The sequence below is a fragment of the Salminus brasiliensis genome, chromosome 6 (assembly GCF_030463535.1).
Source record: "Salminus brasiliensis chromosome 6, fSalBra1.hap2, whole genome shotgun sequence".
In the NCBI taxonomy this organism is placed as follows: Eukaryota; Metazoa; Chordata; class Actinopteri; order Characiformes; family Bryconidae; genus Salminus; species Salminus brasiliensis.
This window is the reverse complement of record NC_132883.1, coordinates 4,450,547-4,468,852: the sequence shown is the minus strand read 5'-3', so window position 1 is coordinate 4,468,852 and position 18,306 is coordinate 4,450,547. Positions and strand designations below refer to the sequence as shown.

The 18,306-nt window shown below is 45.9% G+C and overlaps 1 protein-coding gene across 3 annotated transcripts; it reads left to right on the top strand.

Annotated features, from left to right (window-relative positions):
• Nucleotides 1-93: 93 nt before the first annotated feature.
• Nucleotides 94-17,040, top strand: comta (catechol-O-methyltransferase a). Of its 3 annotated transcripts, XM_072681379.1 has the most exons (7): nucleotides 261-393; nucleotides 5,197-5,254; nucleotides 6,921-7,089; nucleotides 7,495-7,612; nucleotides 11,179-11,372; nucleotides 12,450-12,581; nucleotides 13,829-17,040. In XM_072681379.1, the coding sequence occupies exons 3-7, from the start codon at nucleotides 6,922-6,924 to the stop codon at nucleotides 14,006-14,008; spliced, it is 792 nt and encodes a 263-aa protein (XP_072537480.1). In that variant the 5' UTR covers nucleotides 261-393; nucleotides 5,197-5,254; nucleotide 6,921; the 3' UTR covers nucleotides 14,009-17,040. The 3 variants fall into 3 exon arrangements, with proteins under 3 accessions (XP_072537478.1, XP_072537480.1, XP_072537479.1); XM_072681377.1 differs by lacking the exon at nucleotides 5,197-5,254 and having other exon boundaries at nucleotides 94-393; XM_072681378.1 differs by lacking the exon at nucleotides 261-393 and having other exon boundaries at nucleotides 5,203-5,254.
• The last annotated feature ends 1,266 nt before the right edge of the window (nucleotides 17,041-18,306 follow it).

Genomic DNA, 18,306 nt, shown 5'->3' with positions numbered 1-18,306 from the left:
GCCTGAGCTCTTTTGTGTGTGTGTGTGTGTGTGTGTGTCTGAGCCTGCCTCATGGTTCACTGTGACCTATAGCCGCACATTCAGCTCACATCAAGGCAAACTGGGAGAACCAGTGAGGGAGCAGAGAGAGAGAGAGAGAAAGAGAAAGGGGAAGAGGAAGAGAGAGAGACCAAGGGAGGGAGAAAGGGAGAGCGAGTGTGCAAGGGAAGGAAAGAAAGAGAAAAACACACGAGGAGTGAGTGCTCTCGTCAGAGTAAACAGTTTTAGAGAGAGCAGAGAGAAAGAGAGAGAGAGAGAGAGAGAGAGAGAGAGAGAGAGAGAAAGCAAGCAGAGAGACACCGAGTGGAACTGAGGGACTGACTAGTGCGTCTGTGGACACAGCTGCAGCTGGAAGTAAGCATACACTTATGTCCATTCTGCCTGGCTCGGGGGTCCGACACACTGGCTCGTGTGTTTGCACTTTGACTTTCTAGGAAATGCAGAGGCTGCTTTTATTCTCATGTGCAGGCTGGATGGTGTGTGTGTGTGTGTGTGTGTGTGTGTGTGTGTTCTGCATTGCTACAACCATCATTTGATATTTTTTTCCTGCCTGACTAAAAACTCAGTTTGTGTATGTGTGTGTATGTGTGTGTATGTGTGTGTGTGTGTGTGTGTGTGTGTGCGTGTGTGTGCGTGTGCATATGTAGGCTTAAGTGTGAAGAGCTCATTACTTTAACACTGTGGAGCTCCATGAGCACAGCAGCAGCTGCTATAATCCACCATGCAGCGTGAACATGTGTGTGTGTGTGTGTGTGTGTAGGGGTATGCATGCGGTCTGTTCCTTAGAACAAGATCGATTAGACGTACTTCATTTGTGTGTGTGTGTGTGTGAGTATTAACAGGCCAGTCTCCCTTCTGCTGTCTTCTGCCCTCTGTATATTTATAATAATATAAAAATATATAATATAATATAAATATAAATTAATTAATAAAGCCAGCGACAGCTCTGCAACATTTCATTAATTAAGTTCAATCATTAGTATTTCTTAATCTTGTATTTATAATTGATATTAATTTGTTTGTATTTATTAATTTTACTCAGTTTATTAAATATATTGGTTTATTCTGTATTTTTGATCATTTCATTCATTGGCCATGGTCATAAGAATATGACTCAATTTATCATTGATCACTAAATGATTCTATAAACTATTAAGGTATTTGATCATGATGATGACTCCACTATTTACAACTATATATCAGCTATATACATACATAGGACTGTATGCCTAAGAGAAGGTAGCCTGGGGGGAACGACTACACACTGACGGTGAGTAAAGGCATACAAGGACATGCCAAAAATACAAACATGTGATGCCAAGTTTCAGGAACTGCATGTGGGAGTGCTGTTCGAAGCCCCTGGTGTGCAAGACTGAGAAGCCCCGTAGCATCTGTTCGTGTGTTTTAGTAGCCCATGTGTCTGCAGCAAAATCTACCTCAATGTTTTATTTATGTTATTGATTTATTTTTAAATGTAACTCAATTATCACCACTCTTTGTGGTCATTTCAATTTTTCACCCAGTAGCTAGGACCTATCAGACAATGGGACCAGTGCTGGGGGGGTCGGTTGAAGGCTAGCAAGCCTATTCGTTTTTCAGTGGCTTTTTTTTTTTTACCCCTATAGCCCACACCTGGCATTAGGCACGGCCAACAGGTTTATGTTTATCTGCTCCAGAGAGTCCTATTCTATTGGCAGTACTTATCTAGAGGGACTAGACAAGCTGTGTGTGTGTGCATTTGCACATCTGTGTCAGTGTAAGTTAATGGGTGCAAGTTAAAGTAGCTGAATGCATTCATTAGAAGGGGTGTCCACAAACATTTGGCATTTGGTTTTATTCACACTGAAGAGAGCACAGCTCCTCTGAACCGAGGCTGCAAAGAGGCTGTAAGGGCTGAGTCTAGAACGTCTGTAGGTGTCTGCAGTGCGGGACTGATAGGATCTTTAATTAAAGCTGCAGCAGCTCTGAACAGGTGCCTGTGCACCGGCAGAGGCGTCCGTCAGAGTCTTTCTTTTTATAAAGATTTGATTGTCCGGGTGCAGAAGATGGCCGAGCTCAGTTACAGTCGCAGCTCAGTGCCAGTTCTCCACTGTAAATCCTTTCTGGTGAAAGACTGGGCTAAATCCGTGCCTATTAAACACGGCTCTTTGTCATGTGAGATGGAGACAACTGTTCCAGGTTCAAGGTGCTTTTCTGCAGGGAGTCAGGCTGTGAACTCCAGCTGCACGGTAATGCACTAATCTGTGGTTCTGTGTTTCTGTGGGTCGCTGTGATTTGGCACCAGGCTCTGACTCTTTAACTCTCAGCGCCAAATCAGTGTCTCCTTAAGCACAGTGTTAGGCCACTTTTCTGAAATCGCTGATTCATCGAGGGGGGAAGTGCACATGACGGTTCTGTCAGTGGTCAGACTGCAGGAGCGGTGTTGACAGATTGTAGCGGTGTAGTCTGAGGCCTTTTTGGCACCTTGTTTTGAGGAAGCAGAGCTGAGGAGCTCTCCACATTTCCTCAACCCACCTTACTGAACCTAAACGAGAGTGAGAGAGAGAGAGAGAGAGAGAGGGGGCCAAAAAGAGGGGAAAAGAAAGGCGTAGACCGAAAACAAGAAGGGGACAAAGACAGAGAGAAAATAAGAGAGAGAGAGCAAGAAAGAGGAAAGCAGGGGTGATAGCCAGGCAGAGGCCTAAAGAAAATGAAAAGAGGGGAGAGAGAGAGAGAAGCAGAGAAAAAGAAAGGGAGAGAGAGAGGCAGAGAAGAGAAAAGAAAGAGAGAGAAAGAAAGGGAGAGAGAGGTAGAGAAAAAGAATAGAAGAGAGAGAGGCAGGGAAAAAGAGAGAGAGAAAGAAAGAAAGGGAGAGAGAGGCAGAGAAAGAGAGGGAGAGACAGAGAAAAAAATTAAAGAAGAGAATAGAGAGAGAGAGAGAGAAGGGGAGAGAGAGGCAGAGAAAATAAGAGAGAGAGAGAGAGCAGGAAAGAGAAAGGCAGGGGTGAGAGCAAGGCAGAGGCCTAAAGAGAATGAAAAGAGGGGAGAGAGAGAGAGGCAGAGAAAAAGAAAGGGAGGGAGAGAGAGAGGCAGAGAAAGAGAGAGAGAGAGAAAGAAAGGGAGAGAGAGGCAGAGAAAAGAGAGAAAGAGGCAGAGGAAAATAAAAGAAGAGAATAGAGAGAGAGAGAGAGAGAGAGAGAGAGAAGGGGAGAGAGAGGCAGATAAAAAGAATGGGAGAGAGAGGCAGAGAAAATAGAAAGAGAGAGAGAGAGAGATAGAGAGAGAGAAAGGAAGAGAGGCAGAGGAAAATAAAAGAAGAGAAGAGAGAGAGAGAGAGAAGGGGAGAGAGAGCCAGAGAAAAAGACGGGGAGAGAGAGGCAGAGAAAATAGAGAGAGAGAGAGAGAAAGGAAGAGAGGCAGAAGAAAATAAAAGAAGAGAAGAGAGAGAGAGAGAAAGAGAAGGGGAGAAAGAGGCAGATAAAAAGAAAAGAGAGAGAAAAAAAGGGAGAGAGAGGTAGAGAAAAAGAAAGGGAGAGAGCGAAAAGGTGGGAGGAAGGGAGAGCAGAGGAGGAAGGTAGGAGAGAGAGTATAGAAGAGGGCAGAGGGATATAGAGGCTGGAGAGAGAGAGAGAGTGTAAAGGGGAGGGGTTGGCTTGGTAGGTGGGGAGGGAGGGGGGGGGTTGGGTGCAGTTTGGTATTTGTACTCTCTGAGAGATCAGGAGTCAGGCTCTGTTAACTCTCTCCTCTCTGCTGCTCCCAGTCTCTGAAGCTGTGTGTGTGTGTGTGTGTATTGAGTGTGTTATCAGACTGAATCATATGAATCTTGGCTCTACGGCCGCGTGGACACACGCCCAGCTGCTATGAGCTTAAGGTCAGATGCAGTGTTGCTCTCTGAACTGGCCGCAGTGGTCAGCAGTGTTTACACTGGCTAAGTGGTCAGGTTAATTAATAACCTGGGCTGAAGGCTAACGTTGCCCCGGGACTAAAGGTCAGTCCACCAGGCTCTGTTTAAGCAGATCGGCAAAACCGGTATCCTGTCCAGACAGCAGCCGAGCCGCGCTCGTCCACCCTGCTGTAACAGACAGGTGTGTGTTCCAGCCTCGATTTCCTGCCTTAGAGACTCGGCCTCGCTTCAGTAAACCTGCTGTTCAGAGCTGAGCTTCAGGCTGGAGGAGAACCGTGGAGGAGCTGAGCGAGAGGAGCAGAGCGAGAGGAGCTGAGTGAGAGGAGCAGAGCGAGAGCGAGAGGAGCAGAGTGAGAGGAGCAGAGCGAGAGTGAGAGGAGCAGAGTGAGAGGAGCAGAGCGAGAGCGAGAGGAGCAGAGTGAGAGGAGCAGAGTGAGAGGAGCAGAGCGAGAGGAGCTGAGCGAGAGGAGCAGAGCGAGAGGAGCTGAGCGAGAGGAGCAGAGCTAAAGGAGCTGAGCGAGAGGAGCTGAGCGAGAGGAGCTGAGCTGAGCGAGAGGAGCAGAGTGAGAGGAGCAGAGCTAAAGGAGCTGAGCGAGAGGAGCAGAGCTAAAGGAGCTGAGCGAGAGGAGCAGAGCGAGAGGAGCAGAGTGAGAGGAGCTGAGCGAGAGGAGCAGAGCTAAAGGAGCTGAGCGAGAGGAGCAGAGTGAGAGGAGCTGAGCTGAGCGAGAGGAGCAGAGTGAGAGGAGCAGAGCGAGAGGAGCTGAGCTGAGCGAGAGGAGCTGAGCTAAAGGAGCTGAGCTGAGCGAGAGGAGCAGAGTGAGAGGAGCAGAGCTAAAGGAGCTGAGCGAGAGGAGCAGAGCGAGAGGAGCAGAGTGAGAGGAGCTGAGTGAGAGGAGCTGAGCGAGAGGAGCAGAGCTAAAGGAGCTGAGCGAGAGGAGCAGAGCGAGAGGAGCTGAGCGAGAGGAGCTGAGCTGAGCGAGAGGAGCAGAGTGAGAGGAGCAGAGCTAAAGGAGCTGAGCGAGAGGAGCTGAGCGAGAGGAGCAGAGCGAGAGGAGCTGAGCGAGAGGAGCAGAGTGAGAGGAGCTGAGCGAGAGGAGCAGAGCTAAAGGAGCTGAGCGAGAGGAGCAGAGCGAGAGGAGCTGAGCGAGAGGAGCAGAGCTAAAGGAGCTGAGGATCTACTCACAGTTATCTAGAATTTGAATTACTGACCTGTGTTTGTTCTCTCTCTCTCTCTCTCTCTCTCTCTCTTTACTTAACTCTTTATCTACTCACAGGCCATCAGGCTTGTGAACACCTCACGCACTACCTCTCCAACCCTTCCTATCTGAACTGGTTTTAAACTCTAATCTGATTTTAACTGCACCTTACACTCACTGTACTGCTGCTGTCAGAACACTGTTTACATTCGCTACTTGCACACTATTGTTTACATTTCTTACTTGCAACCTGCACTTTATAGCTGCTGCTCTTCATACTTGCTCATACTTGCACATAAAAGCACATGTAACTTTTATTTTAATTTTTTAATTGTAAAAAAGGAAAAAGTTTACTTTAATTTTATTTACTTCAACTTATATTATTATACTTTATTTATTTTGTACATATGTTTTATTATTAATTTCTTTTTTGTTATCTTTATCTATTGGTAAATGGAGGGACAGCAAAGTAAGAATTTCATTGTACAGCGTAACTGTCTGTTTCTGCTGTGCATATGACAATAAAACTCTTGAATCTTGAATCTGAGCGAGAGGAGCAGAGCGAGAGGAGCAGAGCTGAGCGAGAGGAGCAGAGTGAGAGGAGCAGAGTGAGAGGAGCAGAGCTGAGCGAGAGGAGCTGAGCGAGAGGAGCAGAGCTAAAGGAGCTGAGCGAGAGGAGCTGAGAGAGAGGAGCTGAGAGAGAGGAGCAGAGCGAGAGGAGCTGAGAGAGAGGAGCAGAGTGAGAGGAGCTGAGAGAGAGGAGCAGAGTGAGAGGAGCAGAGCGAGAGGAGCTGAGCTGAGCGAGAGGAGCAGAGTGAGAGGAGCTGAGAGAGAGGAGCAGAGCGAGAGGAGCAGAGCGAGAGGAGCTGAGAGAGAGGAGCAGAGCGAGAGGAGCAGAGCGAGAGGAGCTGAGAGAGAGGAGCAGAGCGAGAGGAGCTGAGAGAGAGGAGCAGAGCGAGAGGAGCAGAGCGAGAGGAGCTGAGAGAGAGGAGCAGAGCGAGAGGAGCTGAGAGAGAGGAGCAGAGCGAGAGGAGCTGAGAGAGAGGAGCTGAGAGAGAGGAGCTGAGAGAGAGGAGCAGAGCGAGAGGAGCTGAGAGAGAGGAGCAGAGCGAGAGGAGCTGAGCTGAGCGAGAGGAGCAGAGTGAGAGGAGCAGAGCTAAAGGAGCTGAGCGAGAGGAGCAGAGCGAGCAGAATTTGAATTACTGACCTGTGTTTGTTCTCTCTCTCTCTCTCTCTCTCTCTCTCTCTTTACTTAACTCTTTACCTCACTCCCCCCTCTCTCTCTCTTGCTTACTCTATCTCTCACTTACCCCATTGCCTTTCTCCCCTCTGCTGCTTTTTTTGCTTACCCCTCTCTCTCACTTACCCCCTTGCTTACCCATCATTCTCTCTCTCTCTCTCTTACTTACCTGCCCCTGCTTACATCTCTCTCTCTCTCTCTCTTTACTGAACTCTCTGCCTCTCTCTCCCCTCTCTCTCTTTCTCTTTACTGAACTCTCTGCCTCCCCCCCTCTCTCTCTTGCTTACTCTATCTTTCACTTACCCCCTTGCTTACCCATCATTCTCGCTTTTTCTTTTGTGATCTCTCTCTCTCTCTTTCTCTCTCTCACTTACCTGCCCCTGCTTACATCTCTCTCTCTCTCTCTCTCTCTCTCTCTCTCTCTCTCTCTCTCTGCCTCTCCGTTTCCCTCCCTCGCTGCCTCTCTCTCTCTCTCATCTGCTTTTCCTGCATATCTCTCTTACTCGCACACTTACCCCCTTGCTTCTCTCTCTCTCTCTCTCTCTCTCTCTCTCTCTCTCAGGATGGAGTGCTCGTGCGTGCTGGTGTGTGCTGGTTCTCTAGCTGTTCTGTTTGTTCTGTATATGTGGTTCAGACCAGCTTTGCGGCAGAGCGGCTTTTGGGCGCTGATGTGGCACGATTTCATCATCGAGCGACTCCGCGATAAACTAACCCAGACCACGCGACCTCAGGTGACCTTGATTTTGTTTTTATTTGTGTGTACAGCATAGTACAGTAAGTACAGTGAGAAAAATTAGCTGCAGGAGAAACTGAATGACTGCTGTGTTTAGTCTGTGGCTCCTCCCCCTCAGTCTGTTTACTGTTTACTCACATCTGAGGGTTAGATCCCTCTGTCACGTGGTGGTACCCCTGGATCTGCAACCACTTATGTATTGGGGACAAGTGTGAAAACGCCCTAAGTGTGAGGAGAGTCCTAACCTGATGCAGTAGACAGATTGGGGGGGAGGAGCCACAGAGTAAACATCCTCCACAGTATTCAGTGAATGATGTGAACTTTGGACTGAACTGGGTTAGGTTTAATTAAAAACGCTCTGTAATCAGTGACTTTCTGACCTCATGCTGTTGGTTCTGTACAGAGAATGCTAAAGGCTGTCCAGAAGAACGCCACTAAAGGAAATCCTGAGAGCGTCATCTCCGCCATTGACTACTTCTGCCAGCACTCCGAATGGGCCATGAACGTGGGAGATGAGAAAGGTGTCCGTCTTAACCTCTCTCTCTGTCTCTCTCTCTCTCTCTCTCTCTCTGTCTGTTCTTCTTCTCCTCTCTCGCCCCTCCTCCTTCACTCACCTGTGGCGTTCCCCTCATCTTCCCATCCTCGCCTTCTTTCTCCATCCACCCATTACTTTCTCTCTCTCTCTCTCTCTCTCTCTCTCTCCCTCTCTCTCTGTCTCTCTCTCTCTCCCTCTCTCTCTGTCTCTCTCTCTCTCTCTCTCTCTCCCCCTCTCTCTCTCCCTCTCTCTCTCCCCCTCTCTCTCTCTCTCTCTCTCCCTCTCTATCTGTCTCTCTCCCTCTCTCTCTCAATCTCTCTCTCTCTCCCTCTCTCTCTCTCTCTCTCTCTCTGTGTTTATCTGTCTCTCTCTCTCTGTGTGTTTATCTCTCTCTCTCTTTCTCTCTGTGTTTATCTCTCTCTCTCTCTCTCTCTCTCTCTCTCTCTCTCTCTCTATCGTTCTCTATCCTGCTCCTGAGTCTTAGTCCTGGAGGCTTCTCATGCTGTCTACTGCTTTATGAATGTGACATGATGGCATTCACCCGGCTGCTGGGTCAATGAGCTCTCTGCATGGCTGCACACACTAGTCTCTCTCTCTCTCTCACACACACAAACCCACCCACACACACACACACACACACATGCAAAAATGCGCTTCTATTATTTGCCCGGTGAAGCAGCGCTGCATGGCATTCCGTGGTGAGGCGCAGCAGAGATACTGGCCGCAGGGAAAAGGCTTCTTAACACACGAATGAGCAGAGATTCCCTTGTACTAGCCTATACCCTCACTCTGGCCAATGTATTGGAAACCCCTACTTTAAAGAGCATCTTCCAATGTGCTAATCAGTGTACGTACAAAGTAGGAGTTTCCTCAAAAGAAAAAGTAAGTGTTTCTAATAAAGTGGCCAAGTAGTGGATATTCAAGGTAGGATTTTCTAATTTAGTGGCCAAGTAGTGAATATACAGGGTAGGGGGATCTAATAAAGTGGCCAGTTAGTGCATTTACAATTTTGGTGTTTCTAATAAAGTGGACATTGGAGGACATAAAAGGTAGGGGTTTCTATTAAATTGGCCAAGTAGTGGATATACAAGGTAGGGGTTTCTAATTTAGTGGCCAGTGAGTGGACGAACAAGGTTGGAGTTTCTAAAAAAGTGGCCAAGTAACGGATATACAGGGTAGGGGTTTCTATTAAATTGGCAAAGTAGTGGATATACAGGGTAGGGGTTTCTATTAAATTGGCCAAGTAGTGGATATACAGGGTAGGGGTTCTAATAAAGTGGCCAGTTAGTGCATTTACAATTTTGGTGTTTCTAATAAAGTGGACATTGGAGGACATAAAAGGTATGGGTTTCTAATAAAGTGGCCAGTCAGTATATGTACAAGGTTGGGATTTCTAAAACATTGTCCAAGTAACAGGTGTACAGGATAGGGTTTCTAATAAATTGGCCAAGTAGTGTATGCACAAATGTCAGGGTTTCTAATAAAGTGACCAGTTAGCAAACATACAATGTAGGGGTTTCTAATAAAGTGGCCAGTGCATGTACATACAATGTAGGTGTTTCTGATAAAGTGGCCATGTAGCAGACGTACAAGCTAGATGTTTCTAAGATATGTGGTCAGTTAGTTGATGTAGACCCCTACATTAAAGCTCAGTTCTGTTGATGTTTAGTTTATAGTTTAGCCATCCTCTAGACCTCCATCAGTGGTCAGGTGCTGACCACAGAGCTGCTCCAGGCTGGGTATTTTTAGGAGGTGGACGCATTCTTAAACTAGCAGTGACACACCACAGGGCCTGACTCGCACCAGCACCACACACACTAGCATACCACAACCATGCCAGTGTCACTGCTGCTCTGGAAATGGTAATGATATCTGGTCAACAGCAGCTGTCCTGTGGTCAGAAACGGACTAGTGATGAATAGAGGAGAGGGGTGCGGCAACAGATGGGCTACAGTCTGTAATCGTACACCAGTATAGTGGAGCTACAAGGTAGGTGTTTCTATTAAAGTGGTCAAGAAGCCGAAGTTACTGTACGTACAATGTTGGTGTTTCTAATAAAGTGGCCAATTACAGGGCATAAAAGGTAGGGAGTTAAAATAAAGTGGTCAGTAATAGGGCATACAGGGTAGGTGTTTTTAATAAAGTGGCCAAGTAACGGTTGTCCAAGGTAGGAGTTTCTAATAAAGTGGCCAGTAAGTGGACGTCCAGGGTAGGAGTTTCTAATAAAGTGACCAGTTAGTAGATGGACGAGTCAGGTGTTTCTAATAAAGGCAGCCAGTTTATAAACATACAATGTAGGAGTTTCTAATAAAGTGGCCAGTGAGTGAGTGTATACAGTAGAGGTTTCTAATAAAGTGGCCATTTACAGTTCGTACAAAGTAAAGGGTTTCTAATAAAGTGGCCAGTGAGTGGACGTATACAATAGAGGTTTCTAATAAAGTGGCCAGTGAGTCAACGTATACAGTAGAGGTTTCTAATAAAGTGGCCTGTGAGTGGATGTTTACAGTAGAGGTTTCTAATAAAGTGGCCAGTGAGTGAGTGTATACAGTAGAGGTTTCTAATAAAGTGGCCAGTAAGTGGATGTTTACAGTAGAGGTATCTAATAAAGTGGCCAGTGAGTGAGTGTATACAGTAGAGGTTTCTAATAAAGTGGCCAGTAAGTGGATGTTTACAGTAGAGGTATCTAATAAAGTGGCCAGTGAGTGGACGTATACAATAGAGGTTTCTAATAAAGTGGCCAGTAAGTGGATGTTTACAGTAGAGGTATCTAATAAAGTGGCCAGTGAGTCAACGTATACAATAGAGGTTTCTAATAAAGTGGCCAGGAAGTGGATGTATATAGTAGAGGTTTCTAATAAAGTGGCCAGTGAGTCAACGTATACAGTAGAGGTTTCTAATAAAGTGGCTAGTGAGTGGACATCCAGGGTAGGGGGTTCTAATAAAGTGTCCAGTGAGTGGACATCCAGGGTAGGGGTTTCTAATAAAGTGGCCAGTGAATGGACATCCAGGGTAGGGGTTTCTAATAAAGTGGCCAGTTATTGAACATCCAGGGTAGGGGTTTCTAATAACATGTCCAGTGAGTGGACATCCACGGTAGGGGTTTCTAATAAAGTGGCCAGTGAGTGGACATCCAGGGTAGGGGTTTCTAATAAAGTGGCCAGTTATTGAACATCCAGGGTAGGGGTTTCTAATAACATGTCCAGTGAGTGGACATCCACGGTAGGGGGTTCTAATAAAGTGTCCAGTGATTGGATGTACAAGGTAGGCATTTCTAATAAAGTGGCAAGTTCATAGAAGTGCACTCCCTAGCCTTGTGCACTACATAGGGCCCAAGCTAATGGCTTTTACCCTCTACATAGTGCACCACATGTCTCACAGGGAGCCACATAGGGAGCCAACTGATTAATAATCAATGGCTCGGTACTGACAGGCTGGTAATGGTGCGGAAAGGCCAATAATGATGTTTTGAGTCGGCCATTAGGCACGTCATTGATCGTCTCCTTTAATGACCCTTCAGCTTAGCCTCCCCTGTGTGTGTGTGGTTGTGCGCAGGTGCCATTTTGGATTCGGTGGTGAGTGAGGTGAACCCCAGCACGGCGCTGGAGCTGGGCACATACTGCGGTTATTCAGCGGTCAGGATCGCCCGTCTGCTGTCTCCTGGCACCAAGCTCATCACTGTGGAGTTCAACCCAGCTAATGCTGTCATCGCCCGCCAGATCATAGCCTTCGCTGGGCTACAAGACAAGGTGTGTGTGTGTGTGTGTGTGTGTGTGTGTGTGTAATGATGGACAAAAGTATTGAGACACCTACTCATCCATTGTTTCTTCTGAAATCAAAGGTATTAAGAAGAGCTCATCCTGCTTTTGTTGGCGTAACTGTCTCTACTGTCTAGGGAGGAGGGCTTTTTACTAGATTTTAAAACATTGCTGTGAGAGTTTGATTGCGACAGTCAGTGCCAATTGCTGATGCAGATGTGCAAATACACACACACAGCTTGCAGAGTCCCTGTAGAGATGCACTGCCATAGAATTTGAATCTCTGGAGCAGATAAACATGAACCTATTGGCCCCATGCTGCCTAATAATGCCAGGCGTGGGCTAGAGGGGTATAAAGCCCCCCAGCATTGAGCTGTGGAGCAGTGGAAGAACTGTGTTCTCTGGGATGAAGGTGGTGGTTGTGCTCCATCCAGTACTTTTGGGATGAGATAGGAAGTTGGGGATGATGAGGTGGGGTGGTGATCATCAACATCAACATCCTGACCTCACTAAAGCTCTTGTTGCTGACTGCAATCATATCCTCACAGCAGTGCTCCTCCAAAGTCTAGTAAAAAGCCCTCCTCCCTGGACAGTAGAGACAGTTACTCCAACAAAAGCAGGATCAGCTCTTTTTGATACCCTTGATTTTAGAAGAAATGGTGAACAAGCAGGTGTCCAAATACTTTTTCTTTTTCATATAGTGTGCAATTTCCCCAAGAACTCTAATGTGAGATGTGAGGTTTTCATATGATGGCAATGATGTACAGCAAAAAGACTCCTTATACAAAATGTGCCTCTTTGTGCTAAGATAGGGCGCGTGGCTGATGACTGTGTGTGTGTGTGTGTGGTAAAACAGTGTGTAACATACGCAGTAGGAAGCTGCCATAAGCTGGTGGGCTTCACTGTTAGCAGGAAAAGCTCTGCAGAAATTAGCATGCGAATAAGAAGCATGAAATAGCGAGTGGGATGTGTGGGAAATGCCACATGGTTTCAGCACAAGCTGAACAGCCCGAGCCTGAAGCACAGTGATGGGATTTGAACACCAGCATGCCTGGTTATGTTCTCCAGGTCATCCTGGTGGAGGGCCCCTCTGGTGAGTTGATCCCCAAAATGAAGGAGCGCTTCGGGATCACCACATTTGACTTCATCTTTCTGGACCACTGGAAGGACCGCTACGTGCCCGACACTAAGCTGCTCGAGGTGAGACGCATTATCCTAAGGGTGGCATGTGGTCTCCGTGCCAGTCCTTGAGGAGCTTTGAGACATTCCACTTCCATTTTCCTTCAATCCAACTTTGATCAAATAGGCTAATCATGGTTCTGCTGCTGTCTGAGCCGACTGGTATTAAGATGTGGATTATAAGAGAGCTGTGGACTCTGAGCTGTGGGTTCCTGGACTACTACCCTAGTACTACTACTAAGTTTCGGCTTTAAGACTTAAAGGCATTATGATAATCCCCTGAAGAATGTCTGTTCATGCGAGTGATGGAAATGCTACTATTTGCATTATTTTCTAAATTAAAAAAAAAAACAAAACAAAAAAAAAAACATATTAATCACAAAGTACTCCAATCAGCCATAACATTAAAACCACTGCCAGGTTACATAACATTGAACGGCCCCATTTTGAAGTTCAGGCAGGTAAGAGGTTTCTTATAGGGTGTTCCCGGTATGCCGTGGTCAGTACATACCAAAAGCTCTCCATAAAAGGGCAACCAGTGAGCTGATGACAGGGTCATGGGCACCTAAGGCTCAGGGATTCACACTAGGACTGAAGGCCTAAGTCCATCTGGTCCAGTCCCATAGAAGAGTCCAGACTGTAGCACACACTGCTGAAAACCTACACAGTAATAGGCAGGTGGTTTTAATGTTATGGCTGATTGGTGATTGGTGGCTCTAGATTTCATAGATCAGGGGTATCGTGCCATCTCTAATTTCTGCTGTATACGTTATCAGGCCAATTTATCAGAAACACCTGTATAGTAGGCCCACCCTCACTCACCCTCACTCACCCTCACTCATTCTCCCACCCTCACCCTCTCCCACCCTCACCCACTCACTCACCCACCCTCTCTCACCCTCACCCACCCTCTCCCACCCTCACTCACTCACTCACTCACCCACCCTCACCCTCCCTCACCCTCACCCACCCTCACCCTCCCTTCCTCACCCACCCTCACCCTCCCTAAACACGTCTGATTTCTGGGGATACACCACAGCCCTCAGCTTGTCTCTACAACCCCGTCACAGCCCTGATGTTATTTACAATAATAATTTTTTTTATTTATAATAATATCATACTCCCTCTTGTGTTTTACTGTTTAAAACCAGTTATTACTATAAGAGGATGATTCCAAACTTTTAAACTGTGCAGTTCTGTAGATCTCCAGCACTGGAACTGGACAGCAGAGCTCCAGTGAAAACTCTCTGTCCTCTGCTTTTCTCCAGGAGTGTGGCCTGCTCAGGAAAGGCACCGTCCTGCTGGCTGACAACGTCATCTGCCCAGGAGCGCCAGAATATCTGGAGTACATTAGGAACAACCCTCGCTACGAGAGCCGATACTTCCCGGCCCACCTGGAGTACACCAAAGTGGAGGACGGCCTGGAAAAATCTGTGTTTTTGGGTTAAGGAGGAGAGGACGGAGAAGGTTACTAACAATCAGCGGTAGATCCACATAGAAAACCACGTCTAACAACCACATCTGCAGTCAGGAGAGGCAGAGAGAGGGTGCTGCGGTGAACGTGAGGAGGCCAGGTTTAGAAAAGTTTGATGAACATTAAAAAAATAAATGTGTGAGATGTGGTAGACCTGAAAAAGCAGCACATGACACTCTGAGAACATAGCGGCAGACCGGCTGTTTGCTTTTCCAAACCCCAAAGAATCCACGTACATTAGGCTTGGGGCAGTACTGCACGCTGTCAAAAATAAGGGCGCTTTAACTGGTTCTTATGGAACGAGTGATGCCATAAAAGTAGGGATGTTCCGATCCGATCTAGGCATATTTTAAAGGCTTGGATATCAATTATTTTAATCTCAATCCAGTTCCAAGATTTAATCACAGAGTTCAGAGCGCCATCTGGTGGCCCCAGGGCGCCAGTAACGGACATTATTACCCAGCCGGCTGCAGCAGCAGTGCTGTCATTCTCAGAAGGTAAATAAAGGAGTTGAGGTTCTGCAGTTTGGAGCTATTTTACCGTGGATCATGAAAACAGACCATTAATAAAAACTCTCACTGAAACGCTCTCACTGTTTTACCAGCGGGAGAACCGGAGAACCGCTCGCTCGCCTTTCTCTGTTTATAAACCAGCACTGAAGAACCCATTCAGAAACTAGGGGAGGCTAATGCTAATGCTAATAGAAACCCAAATCACACACACAGCACATTCACCCACTATACACCAGTTATTACACACCAGTAGACCAACAACAACCACAGATACCAGTCCAGAGTGTGTACCACTACACACACACACACACAGGAGGTGATCAGACTGCAGTGTTGTAAAGGAGCTGGGAGCTGATTGGTCAGGGAGGAGATCAGACTGGATTATCAGATATTAAACACTATAAAACAGTGATTTTAAGAAAAGTCTCGACTAAACTAAACCAGTCAGTCCAGAATGTCTGATTATAGAAACTGATACTGAAAATAAAGGGATTTTACTGAACCCATTAATCAGCAGCTCGTCTGATCTAAGCTGTGGAGCTGGATTATTTACACAAACTCAAAAATCAGATCGGATCGGCATCGGCTGATACTCAGCATAAAATCGGGGGTTAAATAACCTGATTGGGACGTCCCTACATAGGTTCATCACACATCCCTATCATACACCTGGTTCATTATGCAACCAAAGTGGCGCTTTCTCAAAGAACCATGTGAAGAACCGTTATTTCTGCGAGTGTGATTGATCATCACAATAAGGGAGTTATGAAATGACTCAATTTTGGGAGAAGGAACATGCCTGAAGCCCCTCCTCCTAAATCTAACGTCCTATACATTCCACCTCTTCCTTGTTCCACCTCTTTAGGTCAGCGCAACCCTCTACCACCGTCACCTCCCTTTCAACCCTGTCATCTATCATTTCTGGCTCCACATATCAGAGGGGGTCTTCATCCAAATCATCATAAACTAGCAGAAAACATTATTGCATTATTATTATAAAATAATTTCATAGGCCAGGAGAGTTATCCCTTAAAATGTCCTCTGATTTGTTCAGACACTAGAGAGCGCTCCTGAGCATATCTAAAATGACACCCCCCCCCCCTCTCATTGTCTGTTTCTGGACCTACTGTGAGCTCCTGCAGGTTCACCACTGTAACGTGACTTTTAAATAATGCAGACCAAAGCAGACTGCATGCTAACAGCGCCCCCTTTCTGGAAAAATGTCCCACTACAGCGTACATGGCTCAATCACCCAGCCCTATTGCACACACCCCCAAAAGTGAACGCAAAAAAGTTTGAACCCTTTCTTAGTTCTCGTCTTTCTCTCACTGTGCTGTGTTTTATCTACACGTGCATTATGTTCATTTTAAAGAAACGTCATAACTCACGCTGAGATCGCCTTGGATTTTTATACAGTAGCGTAGTCTGAAAATGAACGCTTTACATGCTTCCTACACACACGTATTTGTTACTTTCACAAATGTTGGGTAACACTTTTACTTGGATGGTCATGAATGACTGTCTGTTGTAAATGACTGTCTGTTAACCCTGCATCTAACCCTTAACCTTAACCCTGAATCAACCCTAAATCTAACCCCAACCCTAAACCTTTAATCAACTCTGAATCCTTTAACCTCTGAAAACTTTAACCTAAACCCCAATCTTAACCCTAACCTTAAATCTAACCCTAAACCCCAACCTTAACCCTAACCCTTAAATCTAACCCTAAACCCCAACCTTAACCCTAACCTTAAATCTAACCCTAAACCCCAACCTTAACCCTAACCTTAAATCTAACCCTAAACCCCAACCTTAACCCTAACCCTTAAATCTAACCCTTCCTCTAACCTTAAATCAACCCTAAACCCCAACCTTTACCTAAACCTTAAATATAACCCTACCTAACCCTAAACCCCAACCTTAACCCTAACCCTTAAATCAACCCTAAACCCCAACCTTAACCCTAACCCTTCCTCTAACCTTAAATCAACCCTAAACCCCAACCTTTACCTAAACCTTAAATATAACCCTACCTAACCCTAAACCCCAACCTTAACCCTAACCCTTAAATCAACCCTAAACTCCAACCTTAACCCTAACCCTTAAATCAACCCTAAACCCCAACCTTTACCTAAACCTTAAATCAACCCTAAATCCTAACCCATACCTAAACCTTATCAACCCTAACCCTAACCGCAACCCTAACCTTGAATACACCTTAACCCTAAATGCACCCTAACCTTAACCTTAACCCTAAACCTTAAATCTAACCCTAACCCAAAGTTAAGGTTAAGGCTAGGGTTAAGATTAGGGTGCAGAGTTACATTTAATAGACAATCATTTACATTCAACTTAAAGTTCAGATGTATTCAATACATATTAACGTTGGTTGAATATCAGGTGAGCATCTCTAGTAGACCGTCCAAGTAAAGTGATACCAAATGTTATGTAAAATTTCCATTACCAATCCTATCAAATAAAATCAGTTTAAGAACTGGTCTGGAAATGTTTTATACCAACAAATACCATCATACCCAACAAGTAAACTAACGAACATCACAGTCTGTTGAAAGCTATTCGTTGATAACTTTAGTAATTCTGTGTATTATGAGCAAAAAATCTGTTTTGACTGAAAATACTCAGAGTGGTATTTTAAGGAGGTGAGTCCTGCATGATGACTCATAGGGTTGTGGGGTCGATACATGGGTTTGCTAATTTGTTGTTGGGCTCTTAAATTTCCTTCATGTGCCTTTTGTTGCCATCATACAAATACTTGTCGGTGAGCTAGTCTGAAGAACAGAGTTCAGTTCCTCCAGGTTTCTCCTGGACGCCCCCAGTCCAGTCCAGCCAGCACAGCGTGGAGGATGTGTTCAACTCCCATCAGCATCAGCAGCAGCAGCAGCAGCTCACCTGATTTACCATCATTAAGCCCTGATTTACCACCAAACCAGGTGTTGATCTGAGGAGAACTCTAAATAATACTAGACTCCATGAGAGAGGAGAACTTTGGAGATGTTCTAATGATGAACACAGTGATTGAGAACCTCCACCACTTTCTGTAGGAGTGTTAATATTAGTGTTTATAATAATATCAGTGTTTTACTGAGCAGATAAGCAGATTTTTTTTTTCTGGCATTTACAGGGATACTGGGGTCTGGGGTCTGAGTACAGTATCAGCCATGGCATGGAGGAGAGAGCTCAACCTTATACACTATGGGTAGGTTTGCCAAACAGATATTAAGCCTAGTCCTGGACTACATTTCCCTTTTATTGAAGAATTCGGGACTTGGCCTAATCCTTGTCTGGGAAACCTGCCCTAAATGGACAAAGGTATCAAGGGTATTAATAAAAAAAAAGAAAAAAAAAGGTTTTTCCTGCTTTTCTAAAAGTAACTGTCTCTACTACTACAAAAGACAGCTTTCCACTAGTTTTTGGAGGAGCATTGCTGTGAGGATTTGATTGCATTCAGCGACAAAAGCGTTAATGAGGTCAGAATATTGGATGATCACCATCCCCAACTCATCCCAAAACTACTGGGCGGAGCACCACCACCATCATTCCAGAGAACACAATTCTTCGCTGGGGGTCTTTATACCCCTCTAGCCCACGCCTGGCATTAGGCAGCATGGTGCCAAAAGATTCCTGCTGTTTATCTGTTCCAGAGAGTCCTATTCTATTAGCAATTCTTCAATACTTCTTCTTGACAGGGACTAGACACACTGTGTGTGTGTGTGTGTGTGTGTGTGTACATTTGCACATC

Excerpts from the sequence above, each read along its gene's own strand:
- comta (XM_072681377.1), top strand. The coding sequence starts at position 6,922 with ATGGAGTGCTCGTGCGTGCTGGTGTGTGCTGGTTCTCTAGCTGTTCTG. Across the intron at positions 7,613-11,178 it reads GAACGTGGGAGATGAGAAAG|GTGCCATTTTGGATTCGGTG; the intron begins GTGTCCGTCTTA and ends GGTTGTGCGCAG. Across the intron at positions 12,582-13,828 it reads CCGACACTAAGCTGCTCGAG|GAGTGTGGCCTGCTCAGGAA; the intron begins GTGAGACGCATT and ends GCTTTTCTCCAG.